This window comes from Emys orbicularis, chromosome 8 (assembly GCF_028017835.1).
Source record: "Emys orbicularis isolate rEmyOrb1 chromosome 8, rEmyOrb1.hap1, whole genome shotgun sequence".
Classification (NCBI taxonomy): Eukaryota; Metazoa; Chordata; order Testudines; family Emydidae; genus Emys; species Emys orbicularis.
This window is the reverse complement of record NC_088690.1, coordinates 101,433,984-101,453,163: the sequence shown is the minus strand read 5'-3', so window position 1 is coordinate 101,453,163 and position 19,180 is coordinate 101,433,984. Positions and strand designations below refer to the sequence as shown.

The following is a 19,180-nucleotide window of genomic DNA, read 5'->3' as shown; positions in this document are numbered from 1 at the left end:
TCATAACTTTTATCTGATAAGGATTGTCAGACCCTGAACTCTGCCATTTAAGAAGCTTGGGTTGTATGCATTGTAAATTGGAGCTAGTGGAATAGTAATAAGCCTAAGGGTTCTGTTCTTTCCTCCTTCAGCTCTCCTGGTTAAGAATACACATCTGTTTGCATTATTCCATGCTGTAATATGACTCTAATCTAGTTGCTTCATTAATATACCACCTTGTAGTATTGTGCCTGGTCACATAGCTAATGGTGACTATGCTATAACTTGGCAAAATGTCCACTGGATGTATGAAAGAAATAATTCCTTGAAGTACCAGGCTTCTAAATTTTTTTATTTTTTCAAATTAAAAATAAAACTTCAGTCATGAATGGTGATTAGATTTTTCAACAGTTGATATTTATTCTAAGATGAATGGCTTCTTAGTGTATAACTGACACATCTTACAGGTGTTGTTTTGCTTAAGTATTCCATTTATTAAAAATATAATAAAACTTGCGCATAGCTTGTTGCTATTTGGATGGCCATGATGCTAATGTTAATTTTGATAACATTGTGTTGTGTGAAGATTCCTTAATGAGTGTTTATAAATCGAGGGCAGTATAAATCCCCCATGATCAGGTTTAGACCAGCTCTTATGCGAGTATGAAAAGAAGAGGAAAGCAAGGCATAAATTAAGTTCTGGAACATGGGCTGCTTTTCATACTCCTTGGTGTCCACAGTGCATTACTGGGAGAAGGGGCAATGGTCTAGTTGCCCCCTGGCCTGTCTGCAGACGAAGTATGCTGAAAAGAGATGTAGCAGGGGTGTGTTGTGTAGTTTCAAGGTAAGATGCCACCTTACAGATGCATTAAGGGCTGAATTATAATATCATAGTTTTTAGAAACTCCAGTCAGTGTCTTGTTTATACGACAACTAGCACAAAATAGATGTTGATACAATCCCTGCTCCGGAGATCGTACAATCTATAATTTGGCCACTCTTTAGACTTGGACTCCCCCCCCCCCCCTTAAAAAACATCACTGTGTAGGAAAATCTTTTCTTAAAGGGTAGCTGCAACTGCTTTGTCCTACTTCTGTATATCTGTTGCTAGCAAAATTAACTAGTAATGAATGGGTGCAGTTAAACCAGTACTGAACATGGATTAACTGCAGGTGTGGCAAGAGCAAACCGCATTCAGCACTCTTCCAGAAACTTTGGTCCAAACCTGCTCGTACCATAGTTTCGGAAACTGTGGGACACTCTGTCCTTGGCTACGCTTGTATTTAACCCATGTTCAGCACTTGTCAGCAATAGGTAACTTTCCTAGTGTAAACAGGTTTATAAAGCCATACAAACTCAATTGACATAATTTTGTAATTAATGGCATAATTTACTTGTTATTACAAACTTTTTCATTGAGTCAACTCTTCATAGCAATCTAAATTTGAAACCTAATTTGTACTTCTAATTTAGTTTCTGAGACTATTTACAATTGAGAACAAACTTAACAAGCAGGCAATTTAGGCCCATTGTAGACCTCTGAACTTGACTGTCCACTCAGCTTTAATTGAAGTGGTGGTGTTGTAGGTTGAAAGCATGATCTGTAGCAACAAAGCTTGCTTATGGATCCTGAGGGCTAATTCAATTCAATACATGAATGCCAGGCCACACATTTTGTATCTTAACTTCATGCAAAACTGTGTAGTTCATAACATTGCCTGAGAGCTCTGTAAAAATGAGCTTGCTTTTGTTTGAACTTGCTGCAAACAGCTGGAAAGCTGCACTAAAGGGGCAGCCAGGGAGTCCTTGGTGTAGTGCAGGGGTGGGAAAACTTTTTGGCCCAAGGGCCACATCTGGGTATGGAAATTGTATGGCGGGCCATGAATGCTCATGAAATTGGGCGTTGGGATGCAGGAGGGGGTGGGGGTGCTGGCTCTGGGGTGGGGCTGGGGATGAGGGTTTGGGGTACAGGAGAGTGCTCTGGGCTGGGACCGAGGGGTTCAGAGGGTGGGAGGGGGATCAGGGCTGGGCCAGGGAGTTGGGGGGCAGGATCTGGGCGTTGCTTACCTCAAGCAGCCTCCGGAAGCAGCAGCATATTCCCCCTCCAGCTCCTATATGGAGGTGCGGCTAGGCGGCTCTGCGCGCGGCTCTGCGCGCGGCTCTGCGCGCTGCCCTGTCTGCAGGCGCCTGCCCTGCAGCTCCCATTGGCCAGGAACCTGTTGGCGAGCGTGGCGCTTGGGGAGGGGGCAGCATGTGGAGCCCCCTGGCTGCCCCTATGCATAGGAGCTGGAGGGGGGGACATGCTGCTGCTTCCGGGAGCCACGGCACACACTGAGTGGGGCAAGCCCATGACCTGGGCTAGATTAAAACGTCTGAAGGGCCGGATGTGGCCCCCGGACCGTAGTTTGCCCACCCCTAGTGTAACGAAACTCAGAGTTAGTGTAAGTGACATAGCCAGCTTTACATTCTTGCCCTTCTTGTGGGGTTCACTACAAGAGCATACCTTGAGCTGTGGAAGCTTGGGGGAGTCTGTTTAGCCATTCCAAGAGAAATGGAAAAGGTGATTGAGCACCATCTTTGCCTCTGCACCCTTGAGCTTAGTGCAGCTGAGGACTGAGTCATTGATGTGGAGGGCATATTGTCACAACTTGCACTTTTAAAGAATTGTTGGTGCTTTGTGGAAAGCTTTTGATAACTTTCTAACTAAAAATTTCCTGCTCTGCTCTGCACTGGTGAGGTCTCAGATGGACTACAGTAACTCCCCACGTAATGTCCTCTCACTTAACGTTGTTTTGATGTTACGTCCCTGCTCCATTACAGAACTTGCTCCTTTAAAGTTGTGCAATGCTTCCCTATAACGTCGTTTGGCCGCCTGCTTTGTCCCCGGCTGGCAGCCCCCTATCAGCTCCCCAACGCCTCTGCCCCCCCAAGCACCTCCTGCCCGTCAGCGGACTCCGCGGAACAGTGCCTTCCCTCTATTCCCCCCATCTCCTGCCCATGGCAATCAGCTGTCTTGCGGTGTTCAAGAGGCTGGGGGGATGGGAAAGGACGTGCGCTGATCCGCGGGGTCTGCCGGTGGGTGGGAGGTGCTGGGGGAGGGGGGTAAGGGAGCTGATAGGGGGGCTGCCAGCCTGTTTAACACACGTATTAAATTGCTTGTTTAATGCCTTTTGTCTGGCAAAAAATTTTTCCCCTGGAACTTAACCCCTCCCTATTTACGTTAATTCTTATGGGGAAATTGGATTCGCTTAACATCGTTTGGCTTAGTCACATTTTTCGGGAACATAACTACAACGTTAAGTGAGGAGTTACTGTACTGTATCAGAGAGTCCAGTTCTGGGTGTTCTACTTTAAGAAAGAGCTGGACAAATTGGTGAGAGTCCAGAGGGGAGAGTGCAGCAAAAAAAAAAAATGGTTTAGGAAACCTGATGTGTGAGGACAGGTTTAAAAAAAGTGGGCATGTTTAGTCTTGAGAAAGGAAGCCTATGGGGGGAACCTGATAAGTCTTCAAATATTGTAAGGGCTGTTATAAAGAGGACGGTGATCATGTTTTCCATGTCGGTTGAAGGTAGGACCAATAATCTGCAGCAAAGGAGATTGAGGGTAAATGCTAGGAAAAGCTTTCTAACTATAAGCGTAGTTAAGATCTGGAATAGTATTCCAAGGTAGATTATGGAATTCCCCTCATTGGGAGTTTTAAGAACTGGTTGGACAAACATCTGTTAAAGGTGGTCTTGGTTTACTTGGTCCTGCCTCAGTGCAGGGACTGGATTTGATGACTTCTTGAGATCCCTTCCAGCTCTGTATTTTTACGATAGTTTTCATTAAAAAGTGTTCAATCTTTTCACTCTTCAAAGTAATCCTAGTTTTTATGAAAAGTGCTGGTTGCTAATGTAATGCTGAAATCCTGTATCCACAGAACAGGTATGTGACAGCCAGCGGCAGTGTTGGCTTACCCACAATGTCCTTGCCACGTACTTCATTGGGTTTCAGTCCTGCCTGTTAAATGCTTGAACTACCAATTCCAGTGGCCATATTACCAAAATCCATGTTCTGCTGAGAACTAACTTTAGTGCTCATCTACATACGACAGTTGCACTGGTTTAACTAAAGGTGTGACTTTTAACTAGTTAAATTGTGTGGAAATGCTTATTCTGATTTTACTTAAAGTGAATTAGGAATTGGTTTAAGATAAACCATCTTAAACTGAAAAAAGCATCCATGCAGAGGTTTGCAGTGATTTAACTAAATGTTTAAAAACTGACTTAAGTTGAAGCAATACAACTCTTGCATGTAGACAGGACCTGAATAGTTGGCTTCATGTACTACCAGTCTGTTTTTGAATGTCATCTAAGGATGAAGGTTTGTTTACTTAATTACCTGAGCCATCCATTTCATCGTGACTCTTGTGTTAAAATTTCATAAACTTGAGTTCAAGGAATGACCTTTGCTTCAGAGCTATTCATGACATTTCTGGACAGGTCAGCTGTTGGTGTTAAGTGAAATGTGATTCTTCTCTCCCCCCCCCTTCCCACCCCAAGTCTTTAATTTAGTCTAGTACCTAAAATGAATCATTTTAGCAGAATAATAATGTTTCTGTGTTTTTCTAGTTTGGGGGTAGGGGTGGAGACAAATGCATTAAAACTATAGGTATTTGCAACCTTGACAAACCTATTGCTTTGAGTTAAAAATCAAGGATGGAGAGTGCTCTGGCAGAATTAAGCTTAAAAGCACTGTAGAACCTTTTTTTCTTCAGAGGGAGAAACTCTTCCAAAGCATGAGGAGTGAAAAATAAATTGCTTACCTATGTTGTATCGTAGAGTATATTAGCTTGATTTTTATTTTCTAGTTAACTTCCTTATGAATGAGTTGTTTGTTGATCTTGCTGCTATCAGTGCAATCAAATTGGTTTAGTTGCTCCCTCTGTCACTCAGGCAAGTAGCAATCTGTGGATAGCGAAGTGTTTTTATCCTTCAATATTGAGCATTGCTACCCACTTTAGGCAGCTCTCTATTTTGTTACCGTGCCTTCAGTTGGAATGGTCAGCCCCTGGGTAAAGCTTTTGAACTCCAGTAGTGGTACAGTTTACCCATTTCTAAAGTTAACCTACTATCCATATGCTTTTTGCAGCTTTTGTTTTTACCCTAACACACACAACCTACAGTTTTAACAGCTGTTTTGATCCTCTTCAGCACCTTTCTCCACATCCCCGGCAATCATTAGAAGAAAGGGCAGCAAGTATACTGTATGGCTGTACTATGTGTCCATAGCACATGTATTGAAGGGCCAGGCTTGCATTGTTTCATTGAACCCTAAATATTCACCATAGCTGGAACTGAGAACATCTTCATTTTGTGAGCTTCCTGCACTTCCAGGAGAGGCCAGGACCGTGTATTTTCAGCTCAAAGTAATAGCCTGGCCAAACAAGGCTTATTGCTATTCCTTCCTCTGGGTGAGAGTCTACTTCCCACCTAAAAGCTGAAGTATGAACTAAAAGGCAAAAGTAAATTAAGCTGAGTCAAATACCCCCAGGGGAGAGCCTTATCTCTTGATCTGACTCCTGCACCTACCCACAACTTTCTCATCAGCAGTTTCTAAGGTTCAACATAGGTCAAAATTGGCTTGTTAGGCTGAATGGCAGAAAAGGCGAACATCTGCATTCTAAGAATGTTCATAGAATTGCAATTCTTTTAACTGACTCAGGTATTTATTATGTATTCAAAAGATCCTCACAGCTTTTAAAATCACCCTGATCCAAACTTCCTCTTCTCCTTGTCCCCCCTCCCCCCATCCCCATGCTGAAACATACAAATAGGGAATCTTTGCACACAAAGAAAAGAAATAATGTCCATCAGTGAATGGCCTTGCATGGAATTGTGGTCTTGTACCAGGACCTGAACCTGTGAGCCAAGGCCAGTCTTCATCCCATTCAGTTGATCAATCTGGCTTTAGTCATATCCTGTGTAGCAGATCTAGGGGAGGAAGTTGGGGGAATGGGTGGTGTCTTCAGACTGGTCAGAGCATCCTCTTTCCTGGTGACTGAAAACAGCACACTATAGAAGAGGTGTTACTGCTGAAACCAGTGTCCATCTTGCAAGACATGCCAGTTTAATATGCTGGGGCATCCACGGGAGCAAAAGCAGCTCAAAGATTTGGTCTCCTAAAGGAGAAAAAAGACGCATGCTAAACTGCTACACATGGGACAGGCCTACAGAGGAAATAGCTTATTAATACGCAGTGTATGCAACTTGGGGTTTGTGCTCGCATAAATAGCTCTGAGTTCTATGCAAAGATTGGTTATGCATGTTGACTTGAAATCAGGTCTGTTTGGGGATCTAAGAGGCTGTGATCTATTCAGAATAAGATGTTGGATGTTAAGTTTTATTTAAAATGATCTGCATACAAGCTCCTAGTTGGTGTTTCTGTTACCTGTTGGTTCTTCCTGGTGTACACTACGCTGTATTGATTTTTTTTTTTTAAGGTTTTCTACATCTACAAAATTTCAGTAGTTCCTGCATTATTCTGTTTCATATTTGTGTTGTGCATTTAGTCCTTAAGTTTCTCAGAGCAGGGATCCTATTTTGCCTGCAACGTTTGAGCTACACGCACCAAATGATATTATTATAAATGATCAAGTGCATTGGCTAGGGACTTCTGACTGGAAAACCATGAAAGGACCTGAAGGAAATACAGGAATGATTGAAAAATGATTGTGCCTGACTGGAGCACTCTGGCAGTGCAAAAAGGCTGGAAAACAGCTGAATCTAGGGGAATTCTCAGATGTAGAGAAGCTCTGCTGGAGTTATCAGCCTATATCAAACTCACATAGCCCCAGCATAGAGAGGTGGTAAATAGGGCAAAGCTGGAATGCAGTGTGCCCCAGCTGATGTATTTCAGAGGCGCTCCTGGGTGTTTTGGACTTTGGCAGGGCTATATCTGCTGAAGATCTACCCTGAGAATCAGGGGAGCTGTAAGAAATGAATGCCAATATGTATACATATACATGATACTTCCACGCCCATCTCTGTTGCATCAAGCAGAAATTCTATGCAACAAAGAATCTGGGCCACAACCTATGACTCTTGCTAAGTGAAACTATCTGCTTTTTTAATAGCAGTGGCAGGTGCAGTTGACCAATCTTCTATACTTAAAACCAAATTGACGATTGGTAATAAATGGTTACTGAAGGTTAGTAGACCAGTAATTTGCTCTATGCCTTGAAAAGATGACCTCCAACAAAATATTTGAATTGTGTATTTAAAATTATTATTTTTGCAGAAATGTGCTCTGTATTCAAAAGCAAATCTACAGAATAGTACTTTAGATTTGTCTTCTTCCTAGGTACTGAGATCTCATTACAAACTGCATAGGATGGGATGAGCAATAATCCAATAATGTATTCTTTAAAAAAATACCATTTTAAGTTTCCCTCTGATAATACTTGTACTACAGCATGTTGCAAACCAAATTCCTATTTTTAACTAAACCAATATTAAGTCGTTTCCATTTGTAGTCTGAGGGCTTACTCTGTCATTGTCAAATTGCTTTTGAGAAAACTGGCTGGGTAAGCAGACAACTCAAATGCCAATTGTAAATGAACTTTAGTCACAGTATGACTAATCTGAAGTGTATCTGATAAGTGCTTCTTATGTCTTGAGCTTTTGGATTGCCCTGCTGAGTAAAATGGGTGGAGTTCTCCATTAACAGCCTACATTACATCACGTTTTGCTGACTTCTCCTGCCTCTTCTCTTTAAAGTGGAACTACAAATATTTTCTGTAGCAGTGTACTTCTGTCCAAGACTATTGCTTCGGCATAGGTTTTTCATAATACCTGTGTTCATCTTGAAATATTTAATTCTTTTCATATTCTTGAAATCTGTACCTCTATATTGTGGCTTTAAGACTGGAAAACATAGCTGTTGTTAAAAAAGGATGGGTACACGCTCTTAAGATTCAACAAATGAGTCTTTTAAAAGCTGACTAAAGATGTTTAGGAGATAAAAATCACTTTCAAAATATTAAAGATAGGGACAACAAAAAGGTGTGTGCAATTTTGATGTGAAGTGGTGTTAACCTTGGATGAAAAATTCTTAGGAGGATCTTCTTTGTAGCACTTGTGCTATTTTTGCATAAAACTGCTTACACATTCTATTACAGCTGAAATTATTTGTAAGGACATTTACTGGCAAATTTGTACACCTTAACACATTTTTGTTCTTACAAGGTTAACTTTAAACGCTAGTCAGGAAAAGAGATGTTTAACATAATGGTGAAGATAATGGTTTTTGAGAGTGAAATTAGCAAGGCTTGATGGAAGTATGCTCTCTTTTTAATGAAGAAATCAGGTTAGTAGAGAAACGCCATAGGGAGTTTATGAACTAATAACATTCTCAGTACTCAAATTAACAATTGTGACAACTTCCTTGAGTTTGATCCTACCTGTTTTGTGCATGATTATGCAGAATCAGTTACTTTTGGAAAAGACAAATGAGCCACTTCTGAATGAAATTGTTTTGTCGTCATGTTAAACATTTCATATTAAAGAACTGAGTTAAATAGTATCCAAAGCAATATTTGGCAACTAGCATCTTTGAAACAAGTTCTTCTTCACACAGTGCACAATCAGCTTGTGGAACTCCTTGCCTGAGGAGGTTGTGAAGGCTAGGACTATAACAGGGTTTAAAAGAGAACTAGATAACCTCCATGAATTTAAGTCCATTAATGGCTATTAGCCAGGATGGGTACGGAATGGTGTCCCTAGCCTCTGTTTGTCAGAGGGTGGTGATGGATGGCAGGAAAGAGATCACTTGATCATTACCTGTTAGGTTCACTCCCTCTGGGGCACCTGGCATTGGCTACTGTCGGTAGACAGGATACTGGGCTGGATGGACCTTTGGTCTGACCCAGTACGGCCATTCTTATGTTCTTAATAAAAATCTGTGCTCTGGGTTAAAATAACAAATCAGAATTCTGTCCTAAAGTTACCATACCAGTATGTAGCCCCCACCAGCCTTGTGCGACTTCAGTCTTGGACACAGCATGAGTAGATCCAGGTTTCTCTTATGTCAGTTTGCATGTCTGCAAACTGGATTAATTTAATGATATTTATTTGTTATATTCTAAGGACAAAGAGAATTCTGTCCCTCAGATTAATTTTCTGTATTCCGGGGCACCTATCACCTTTTGGCATTTTTTTTAACTTCTTTCCAGGTTTAGGTGAGGTCTGGTGAGTTACATCTTACTTTAATATTTAGTTGAAGTTTAATTCTCTCTGGCACTGCTTTGTTTAAAACTCTGTTACCATGGCTGCTAGACTGGATAATATCCAGAAACATTGAGATGACATTTCAGCCATCCAGCTGATTGTTTTATAGGTAATGTGGAAACTTGGATATACAGAAGCATGTTTCATATCAATGTTTCTGAATATAAACAGTACATTAACTGAAGGTTTTTGACTTGAGTTAATGTCTCTGGTTCCCTAAACTTTAAATATAATGCTCTTTAAATGGACACGAATTAGTTCTACCTACAATGCTACCTACTTGTGCTGTACAAAATAAAGTAAACTGGTGCATGGGCCAAGATTGTCAGATTTGTTAGGTCTTTTTAGGGCTTCAAACTGACCCTAAAGTGGAGGTGAGCTATTAGTCTGTTTCAACTCTGTTCACGGACTACTTAAAGTATAAACCAATATAATCATTACATTTATATTTTAAATAGTCCGTGAACAGAGTTGAAACAGAGCTTGTGTACAGATAGTCTAACTAGCAGTGACATACTTTTGTAAGCCTATTTATTTTTGATGTTTCAGAACTGTAAAGCAAGATATAGTTTGGTCATTGTAGCGCTACGTTTCTGATTAGTTGTAGTGATGCATCTAGAAAATTGACTTTTCATATTAAATAAGTATATTGGAGCTACAGAAGTTAAGCTGAAATATCAAGAGAAGTACCTTGTTAAATGTGCTCCTATTTATATTGCACATATCCCCTTGGCTTGGGAAGTAAAAAGTTTTTTGGCATGTATCCTATGCCCAAAATGGGGACAAACTATGACAGCTGGCAGCAAGATCATCTGATTAAAATAATGTAATGAATTGAATGTTTTAAAATGATTTTCTATACTATATTTTATTACTTTTCATATGAACTGACGTCTTGTATGTTGGGCATACAAATGGCAGCCCTAATGCCTGTGATACTGACATGACATTCTGTTTCTCCTAGTTTCCATGCAGTAAATTTTTTTTTTTTTTTTTTTTTGATGGAGAGAAGGAATCATTCCTTTATTTCACTGTGGGGTATTGCTTGGCATCCTTTCCCCTAACAGATCAGAGTAATGCATTTCTCTTTAAGTAGTCTCCACTATGGAAAGAGTTGGGTTATACACCCACACCCTCAACCAGGAAGGAAAAATAGATTTTTTTTGGTTTTATTTTATTTTTTTTAGGTCTGTAGCCAAGAATCTTTGTCTTATGCAGCACATTAGATCTAAATTGTAAAGCAGAGAACCTAGAACTATAATTAGGCAGATTAAGACTAATTTGTTTTATTTCCACTGAGTAATTGAATGTGGAGGTTTTGGAGGGGGGAGCTGAAATTTTTCAAACACCTAGGTGTATTATTTAGACACTACACAAAATTTAAAAATACTGTATCAAGAGAGTAGGATATTGTTTTCTATGATACTCAGAAAAGTTTGGGGGTCACTTTAGTTTTTGGTATTATCGAAGAGATGCATTTCCTCTTCGCACTTTTTTGGGGGGCTGAGGGAAACAAAAAGGGTAGAGATTACTTTAAAGTTAGAGAGGGTTATGAATTTCTTATCTGCTAAGCCCAGCAACCATTAACATCAAGTAGCTGCCCCAGTATCTCCCACAATATCCAAAAATGATTGATTAAGCTTGATGTTTCTGTTAAATGGTGAGCAATAAAGCAACTGACACTCTAAAATATTCATACTGTAATTATCAGCACTAACCCATTGAGATAAATAGTTTGAGTTTCTCTGAGCTATTGTTCTAGGCTGTCCGTGGACATTGCTCCCCACCACATAAAGGTCTCCAGTGGCACACTTGTTTGCATGATGTCAGCCTTAATATTTCACAGTAGCCAATTGAAAACTTCTCCTTTGAAGGAAAAACCAAAAACCAATATTAAGCAGAATGACATACTTTCAGTTCAGTTATTTTAAAACTACTTTAAAAGTAGTAAAGCAATAATATGCACGTAACAAAATATTTGGGGTAAGACAGATCAGCCTTGAAAAGGCTGTGCAAAAGTACTTGAAGGGAGCATACAGTAAATGATCTGGAAATGTAGAGCAGAGCTTTAACATCATGGCTGTTTGTAAACAATTTCTTAAATATTCTATTCCAGGCTAAAGAAATTTTGACAAAAGAATCCAATGTACAAGAAGTGCGATGTCCAGTCACAGTCTGTGGAGATGTCCACGGGCAATTTCATGACCTCATGGAACTCTTCAGAATTGGAGGCAAATCACCAGACACAAATTACTTGTTTATGGGGGACTATGTTGACAGAGGATATTATTCAGTTGAAACAGTCACACTGCTTGTAGCTCTTAAGGTAATGTTTTCCCCCCTCAAGTTTATTCTGTATTTATGACTTATATTTAACTTACTAAAACTGTTTTATAATATACTTTTTGTGCCATCTACATCTAACACTCCTGTTAGATGTTACCTCTGTTTTATAAATGTAGAAACTGACACACTGACTAAATGACTTTCTTAAAACCACAGTTTGTCACTGGCAGATCTGGTACTCCTGACTCCCAGTTCTTTGCTCGTACTAGACTATTCTGCCTCAGCAAAAGTTGTGATTTCTAAGAATATTTTATTGAAAACCAGTGCTGTATTAATTAACTATAGTAACTTGCAATTCATGTTTGAAAGGGTTGGTTTTATAAATGTCAGTTTTCTCAAGTTTGTGGGTCTTCCACTGCTGGGCAAAGGCTGGGGGTGAATTAAGAGGGTTGGAGAGACTATCCATAGGTAGAGAGAGAAACTTGAGGTGTTTAGGCCTGACAGAAGGGAGAGCCTAAAGATACTTTAAAGTTTAATGAGTCAGGGTTAAACTAATTGGTTATAAATCTTCTGAAAATAGTGTACTAAATGAAAGCTACAAGGAGAAAGCAGCTGAGAGCAGATAAAAGCTTATGTGAAATCCATGAATAGTAGTGGCCACAGACCTTATCTCAGCTCAGAGTTTTGGCCCATAGTAGGTCTTTGGCAGTTCAAGGTCTTTTATTAATAGATCTTCTGCTTAAATGTTTTTACTTTTAGCTTTCTGCAGATTACATCAAAAGAAATGGAACTGGTCTACATAACTCTCTTCTGTTGGGCATTTCATGAAAAATATAACCTAGGTTCTCCCTTGGTTCTGACTTTTCCTTCTGGGAAGACTGTTGTTTTTTTGTTTGTTTGTTTGTTTGTTTTTAAGGGGGGGTGTGATACTTGATAGTCGTAATAAATGCTCTGTGTTGTGTAGGTCCGTTACCGTGAACGCATCACAATTCTTCGGGGGAACCACGAAAGCAGACAGATAACACAAGTATATGGTTTCTACGATGAATGTTTAAGGAAATATGGAAATGCAAATGTTTGGAAGTACTTCACAGACCTTTTTGACTATCTTCCTCTAACTGCCTTGGTGGATGGCCAGGTATGTTGAAATTGGTCAGACATTTAAAAAAAAAAAAAGCTGTCTTAAAAAAAGAGTAGCTTTTAAGAGGTGTAGAATCAAGATTAAATCTGAGCTCTTTTCTTATTGCTCATTTCTCTGTTGCAATTTTGCTGCTGATTATACATTTTACTAGCATGTGTGTCAATATAAAATACTTGCAAATCAATTGGATGATTCTAACAGATGTACAACTCTTCCAGATTTTTTGTCTACATGGTGGCCTCTCACCATCCATAGATACACTGGATCACATCAGAGCACTTGATCGCCTGCAAGAAGTTCCCCACGAGGTATTGATAGATCTATTATCAAAATGTGCTGTTTAGACACAAGTCTTTCCATTTCAGCATACTTTCTTTATATCCTTGTGTGCTTATATAAACATAGTTCAGGAATGAAGTTCATGACAAATGGATGTGTATTCATAGTGTGACAATGTCAGTCTCCCTGCAGACTGTCTGAAGGAAGGTAGTGGTACACATACATTATTCTTGCCCATGGTTTAGAGCAGTGGTTTCCAAACTTTTTTGATCGCGCACCCCTATCAGTGTAAAAAAGTTTAGAGCACGCACCCCCTGCCGCGCCGGCTCCACCATTTTTGCTGAAGCGCGCAAAAAAAAAAGCAGCCGCTCAGACTCCCGCCCGAACTGCCGAAGGGGCGGGGAGGAACGCTTCTCCTGCCGTGCACCCCACTTTGGAGACCACTGGTTTAGAGAATAAATTGGAGAAGGTGATCATACTAGATCATAACAAGCCCTTTTAATCTGAGGTCTCCAGTCTCCTCTTAGAGCAATTCCATTCCTCACTAAGATTCTTCACTTTAATCGGTTACCAGGGTTTCCCAAGTGTCAACTGTGCTGTTAGTATATTTAAGTGAACACTTGAGTCTGATAGATATACACACAGATATATATAATCTCCCCCATATGTCATACGACTGAAAACTCATGACTTTAAAAATGTGTTGCAGGGTCCAATGTGTGATTTGCTATGGTCAGATCCAGATGATCGCGGTGGTTGGGGCATTTCTCCTCGTGGTGCTGGCTATACGTTTGGGCAAGATATTTCAGAAACTTTTAATCATGCCAATGGCCTTACGTTGGTTTCAAGAGCGCATCAGCTGGTAATGGAGGTAAGTATTGTGTAGTTTTGTTTTAAATACCCACAATTTGAGCAGTTGATACTTAAATGCCATTATCCTAGTGCTTCTGTTTCAGAATGGGCTTCTATGGCAATACATCGTCCTTCTCCGATAGGAGAAAGTAAAGACACCCAGAAGCTTCATCCTGAAACTGGAAGAGCATTAAACTTCTGTGTAATAGTTAATGTATCTAAAGTCAAATGCATTGCAACTACTAATCTTCTGCCTTTCTTTTGAGAATTCATTGCAGTCTTACAAAATTGCTTTTTGTTTTTTGTTTTTTTCAGTTGACATGGGTAAATGTCACACAATAAAATCAATTTCCTATTCGTTTATGGCTGAATCTGTATTGATTTGGTAAATGTGTCTAAATGTTTGCCATACAATTTTTTTTAGGCTTTGTGTAGGCTTCATACCTTAAACTACACATGCAAAAGCAAAAAGACTTTTATATCCAGTGGTTCCGGTAAAACTTCTTTAGATCAAGGTTCTGATCTTGGCGACACCAATGTAAATCCAGTGTAATTATTTACTTCAGTGGAGTTACTCTAATACTGGTGTAATTGAGATAATGGATTTTATCAGTAAAATTTTGAGGTTATAATGAGCAGTGCAAGTAGGCCATTACGCTCTGGTATGCCATACAAGCAAGCTATTTATAGCCTGTACAACGTACCGGAAAGACACAGCAGCAACCCCACCAGGGCTGGGAAGGACAGCGGGGAAAGGAGCAGACCGCCGGCAGCTCCTCCGGCGGCTGTACTGCTGGCCCCCAGCCTCACCCCCCCCAGCCCTGTCTCAGGCGCAGCAGGAGGTGGAGGTAGCCTCCTCCTCCCCCCGCTGCCCCAGGGAACAGGGGATGGATGTGGGGTGGGGATAGGGAGAGTGTGGGGGCCCCGGGCTAGGGGTGTTGCAGTGAGGAGTCACATGGGGAGGTCACATGCCCCCTTTAGCTCCTCCCCCGTTAGCTCCCCCCCACCCACTGGTAAGACATGGATTTTACTTGCACCACTAGTTATAATCACACTTAATATTAACTTTGTCTGATCTTAACCAGGGAAACTCTTGTGTTCTTCTCAAATCACAAATCTCTAGTTATGGTATGAAGAACAGATTTCTCCCCCCTTCTGAGAATTATCAGTGAAGAGACAGTATCCAATGTGGGCAACCTCTCCTTCTGATTCTTCACTGCTTAGTTTTTAATGTTCTTAGATGTACTACCTAGAAGGGTTCGATGAGCCATAATCTGTGAACCACTGAGACTGTCTGGTTCTTACAGCTACATACAGAGAGAAAAAGGAATGGATGTGTGAAGGACACCTTAATAAAGACTACTTTGATTTTTGTATTTTTTCCTCTTTAGGGGTACAACTGGTGCCATGATCGGAATGTAGTAACAATTTTCAGTGCTCCAAACTATTGTTACCGCTGTGGCAACCAAGCTGCAATTATGGAACTTGATGATACTCTAAAATACTCCTTGTAAGTATTTATAGATCAGATTCTCATTAAGCAATGTAGTTTAGAAAATAGATCACTTTATATTGCTGTGGGGGAGAGGAGTGTGGTAACCGTTGAGACTAATATCAAATGCCAAATAAATCTAAAAAGGGAATAGTGAGTAGTGGCTGTCCAGGCATCAAGTAGAGTTAATTCTTAACTGCAATTCTGAAATTCTTTAAAGATGAAATTAAACTTCAGTAGCTCTACAGAGCTATGCAAACAGAAAGCACTTATATGAATGTTAAGTATTAAGACTAGATAATTTGAAGGTGGAAGGAGAAGGGATTGTTAAACACAGATTCCAGAAATTACATTTCAGACATGACTGAATTAAACACTTCATATAGCAGCAGCTCTCTCTCCCACCCCCTTATATTTATTTTTATTTATATATATTTTCATTTAAAACGTGACTTGATATCTTATTTACTATTTTCAACTATTTTTTGTTTGGTTTTGGAATATTAGCCGTTTTTCTTATAAAGCTGTCGTTGAAGCTCAGCTCAGATCTCTTCTCCGATAGTTCTAAAGTCAGAAAACATGTTTCTTCCAATGTTTGCCCCATGTCAGAGGTTATTAGAATTCTTCATACGTTTGATTTCTGTAGGGTGGGGGTCATACATTGAAAGCATTTAGTTACAATAGTGGTTTTCAACCCGGGGTCTGCGGACTATATATAAGGGGTCTGCGAAAGGTGACTCTGAAAATAAAGCTTCAGATCCAAGAAAAGGCATTCTGTTTTTCTGATCAAAAGTATGTGAATACCCCACTTACAGGCCAAAATCTGGAAGTATTATTGTTACCAGGGAAGCCTATAGTTTAGCGCCCTTCCTCATGCTGCATCAAATGCCGTGCTGAGCATGCACAACATTTATAATTCAATTCTGTTCAGTCTAAGACTTTTATAGTAGGGATCCGTGAACCATAGATTGAATTTCCAACCTCCCTTCAAAATTTATTAGGAGTCCCCAAAATGAAAAAAGGTTGAAAAGCACTGAGTTACAAGAATGCTTGGAATATGAAAGACGAGTGAGAACCTGGAAATGTGACATACTTTTAAATCGCCTCCTCTCTGCAGCATTGGTATTGGGTACCTTGTAGACTTCCTAAATGCACCCTGGTTTGTGGGTATTGTAGAGTGACAGCCTTGATATTTTTTGTGGGTATTGTAGAGTGACAGCCTTGATATTTTTCACCAGTCCTCAGTTCATATTGACTGTAGAAAAAACCCATTAAGCTATGGCTCCAACTATGGGCTCCAACTATGGGTTTAATATTGAAGAAAATTGCACTTAAATATCATGTAAAAACACTTCAGAAGACCTTCGTAGCTTGAATAAGTAATTCTTTAAAAAGGAAACACCACCAGTCCCAGAATTCTTATGGGGAAGACAGCTAATCAGGGGCACGCATATGGTAATTATGAATTCAAGTCAACAAAACCTGTAGCAATTTGAATAAAAACGTGTTTTCTTTCAGCTTGCAGTTTGATCCAGCACCACGCAGAGGTGAACCACATGTTACTCGTCGCACCCCAGACTACTTCCTGTAAAGATTTTACACTTGTACAGTATTGCCATGAACCATATGTTGACCTAAAGGAAATGGGAAGAGCAACAGTAACTCCAAAGTGTCAGAAAATATTTAACATTCAAACTCGTTTTCACATGGACCAAAAGATGTGCCATAATAAAATACAAAGCCTCTTGTCAACAACCGTGACCACTTTAGAATGAACCAGTTCATTGCATGCTGAAGCAACATTGTCGGTCAAGAAACCAGTTTCTGGCATAGCACTATTTGTAGTTACTTTTGCTTTCTCTGAGAGACTGCAAATATTAAGATGTAGACATTAACACCTCGTGAATACATTTAACTTTCCATTTAGCTATAGCTTTATTCAGCATGACTGTAGATAAGGATAGCAGCAAACAATCATTGAAGCTTAATGAACATTTTTAAAATAAGTACCAAGCCCGCCTCCTATTTGTGTTCTGAATCTGTTCTGATTTGTTTTTTCAGGGAATACTGTTTAATTTAATTGTATTGATTTTTGTCTCACTCATTTTCTTCCTCCCCATTCTGCCTCCTTCATTGTCCCTTGTAATTGTCCAAGCATAGTGAGTTATTTTGAACAGAACTGTTTTTTTCCTGTAAAATGATGTTACTGCAGGAGAGTACTGCAGTGTTTTTTCATAATAAACTTGTGAACTAAGTATTTCAGGTCAACTCTGTGCGGGTTTTCATAAAAGGTTGATTAGCATGATGGGTTTTAAGTAGCATCAGGGGTAGAAGCATGTTCTGCAGTGCTCTTTAATCCATAAATAGAAGGGGGTGTATTGAGCTGGGCTTTAGTTCAATATGTCAGGTTTTTGGTTTTTTTGCTTTGCAGTTTTTTAATAGGAATTTTTACAAGTAGCTTGTACTCTGAATTGCTTTTGCTCTCCTTCCTTTCCCATGTTTGTAAACACTGGTCTGTGGAGTGAACTTGCTACTTGATTTTAACTGACATCATTCCCTGCTGTCCCACCAGTCCTTCCTTATTACATAAATAGGTACGTTGAATTTTCTGTTTCAAGGCGGTGCAAGGCAGCCTCTGCAGAAGCATGTGAACAGAGCAGGTAACTTAGTGACATTCTGTCTGCAGATACACAAAAGCAGCTCTCCCTTAAAGTCAATGGGTGCTGCATAAATAGATCTGAGCACAGAATCTGAACTAAAATATTTTTGCTTTTCTCCCTTTGCATAGTCATCCAGGCCTTTCTCTAGTTTCTCTGCATAATCTGTCCTGTTTTTAATTACTTGGAAAACCAAGGAGAATGTAATGTGTGTGTTTCAAGATTCCATTAACATGTTAAAATTGTTCTTCATAATGGGGTGGTTTAATTGAAAATTGATGAGCTACATGACATCATTAACCATTTAAAAAACGTTTGAAAGATTCCAAAGAAAGAAGTGCTTGCCTATTTAAAAATGTAATCTTGCTATTAAGTTACCTTCCTCCAAGGTTGACAAATATGAGCAATTGGTCAGTTCTGTTACTCAGCACCAGAAAAACTGACAATTCCCATAAACAAAATTTTGATTAATTTTGAAGTTGAGTTGTCACTTGCTCTGGCAGAGTAAGTAACGTGAGAAATGAGCTGCATACCACATTTAAGGTGGTAGGAATTACCTCATGTTTTGGTTACATACAGAGTTAATCAAACTTTGACTATTCCTGTTTCTCCTTTCATGGAATCTTAAAGGTTTTTGCAGCTCACATTACGAGTTAGTGCATGAGAACCAGAAAGAATCTGAATAGTCTATTACCGTGCGTAAAGTGTTCTAATGAGTTAAAACTTTGTTTTAATAACTTAAGACACTAGGAGCACAAAAGTCTTAGCCCTGGTCTACACCCAAAATGTAGGTCAATCTAGCTACACCACTCAAAGGTGTGAAAAATTCACATCCCTGAGATGTAGTTAAGCCAACATAAGCCTGGTATAGAGATCGGTAGGTTGACAGAAGAATTCTTCCCTCAACCTAGCTACAGCCTGTCAATGGGGTGGATTTACTACAGCAACGGAAAACCTCTTCTAAATGTTTTCACTACAGTGGTGCAGGTGCAATGTTTACCTGTTGTGATTAGTGTAGACATTACAGGGACTTTTTAACAGAATAAGGGGCTGTCTGTGAATCACTATCACCACATTGCCTTTTTTTCCCCTCCGTTGCTAATTGTGTAGTACCAGCAGCATACTTGTTGCTTTAGACAGGTGTGAAGAGAAGATCTCCAGAGCTTCACATACTGTTAAAGCTGGGTGAAACCTTTTTATGGGTAGCGTTAAAACCTCACTGAGACTG

At 39.8% G+C, this 19,180-nt stretch overlaps 1 protein-coding gene across 2 annotated transcripts in view; it reads left to right on the top strand.

Moving 5' to 3' along the window:
- The window catches only part of PPP2CA (protein phosphatase 2 catalytic subunit alpha), an 81,549-nt gene extending 63,999 nt beyond the window's left edge, over positions 1-17,550 (top strand). For both annotated transcript variants that reach the window (XM_065409906.1, XM_065409907.1), the window contains 6 exons: positions 11,362-11,571; positions 12,496-12,669; positions 12,891-12,980; positions 13,661-13,822; positions 15,195-15,313; positions 16,814-17,550. In XM_065409906.1, the coding sequence (XP_065265978.1) occupies positions 11,362-11,571; positions 12,496-12,669; positions 12,891-12,980; positions 13,661-13,822; positions 15,195-15,313; positions 16,814-16,886 (828 nt within the window). In that variant the 3' untranslated portion in view covers positions 16,887-17,550. The remainder of the gene's footprint in view (positions 1-11,361; positions 11,572-12,495; positions 12,670-12,890; positions 12,981-13,660; positions 13,823-15,194; positions 15,314-16,813) is intronic.
- Positions 17,551-19,180: the final 1,630 nt, after the last annotated feature.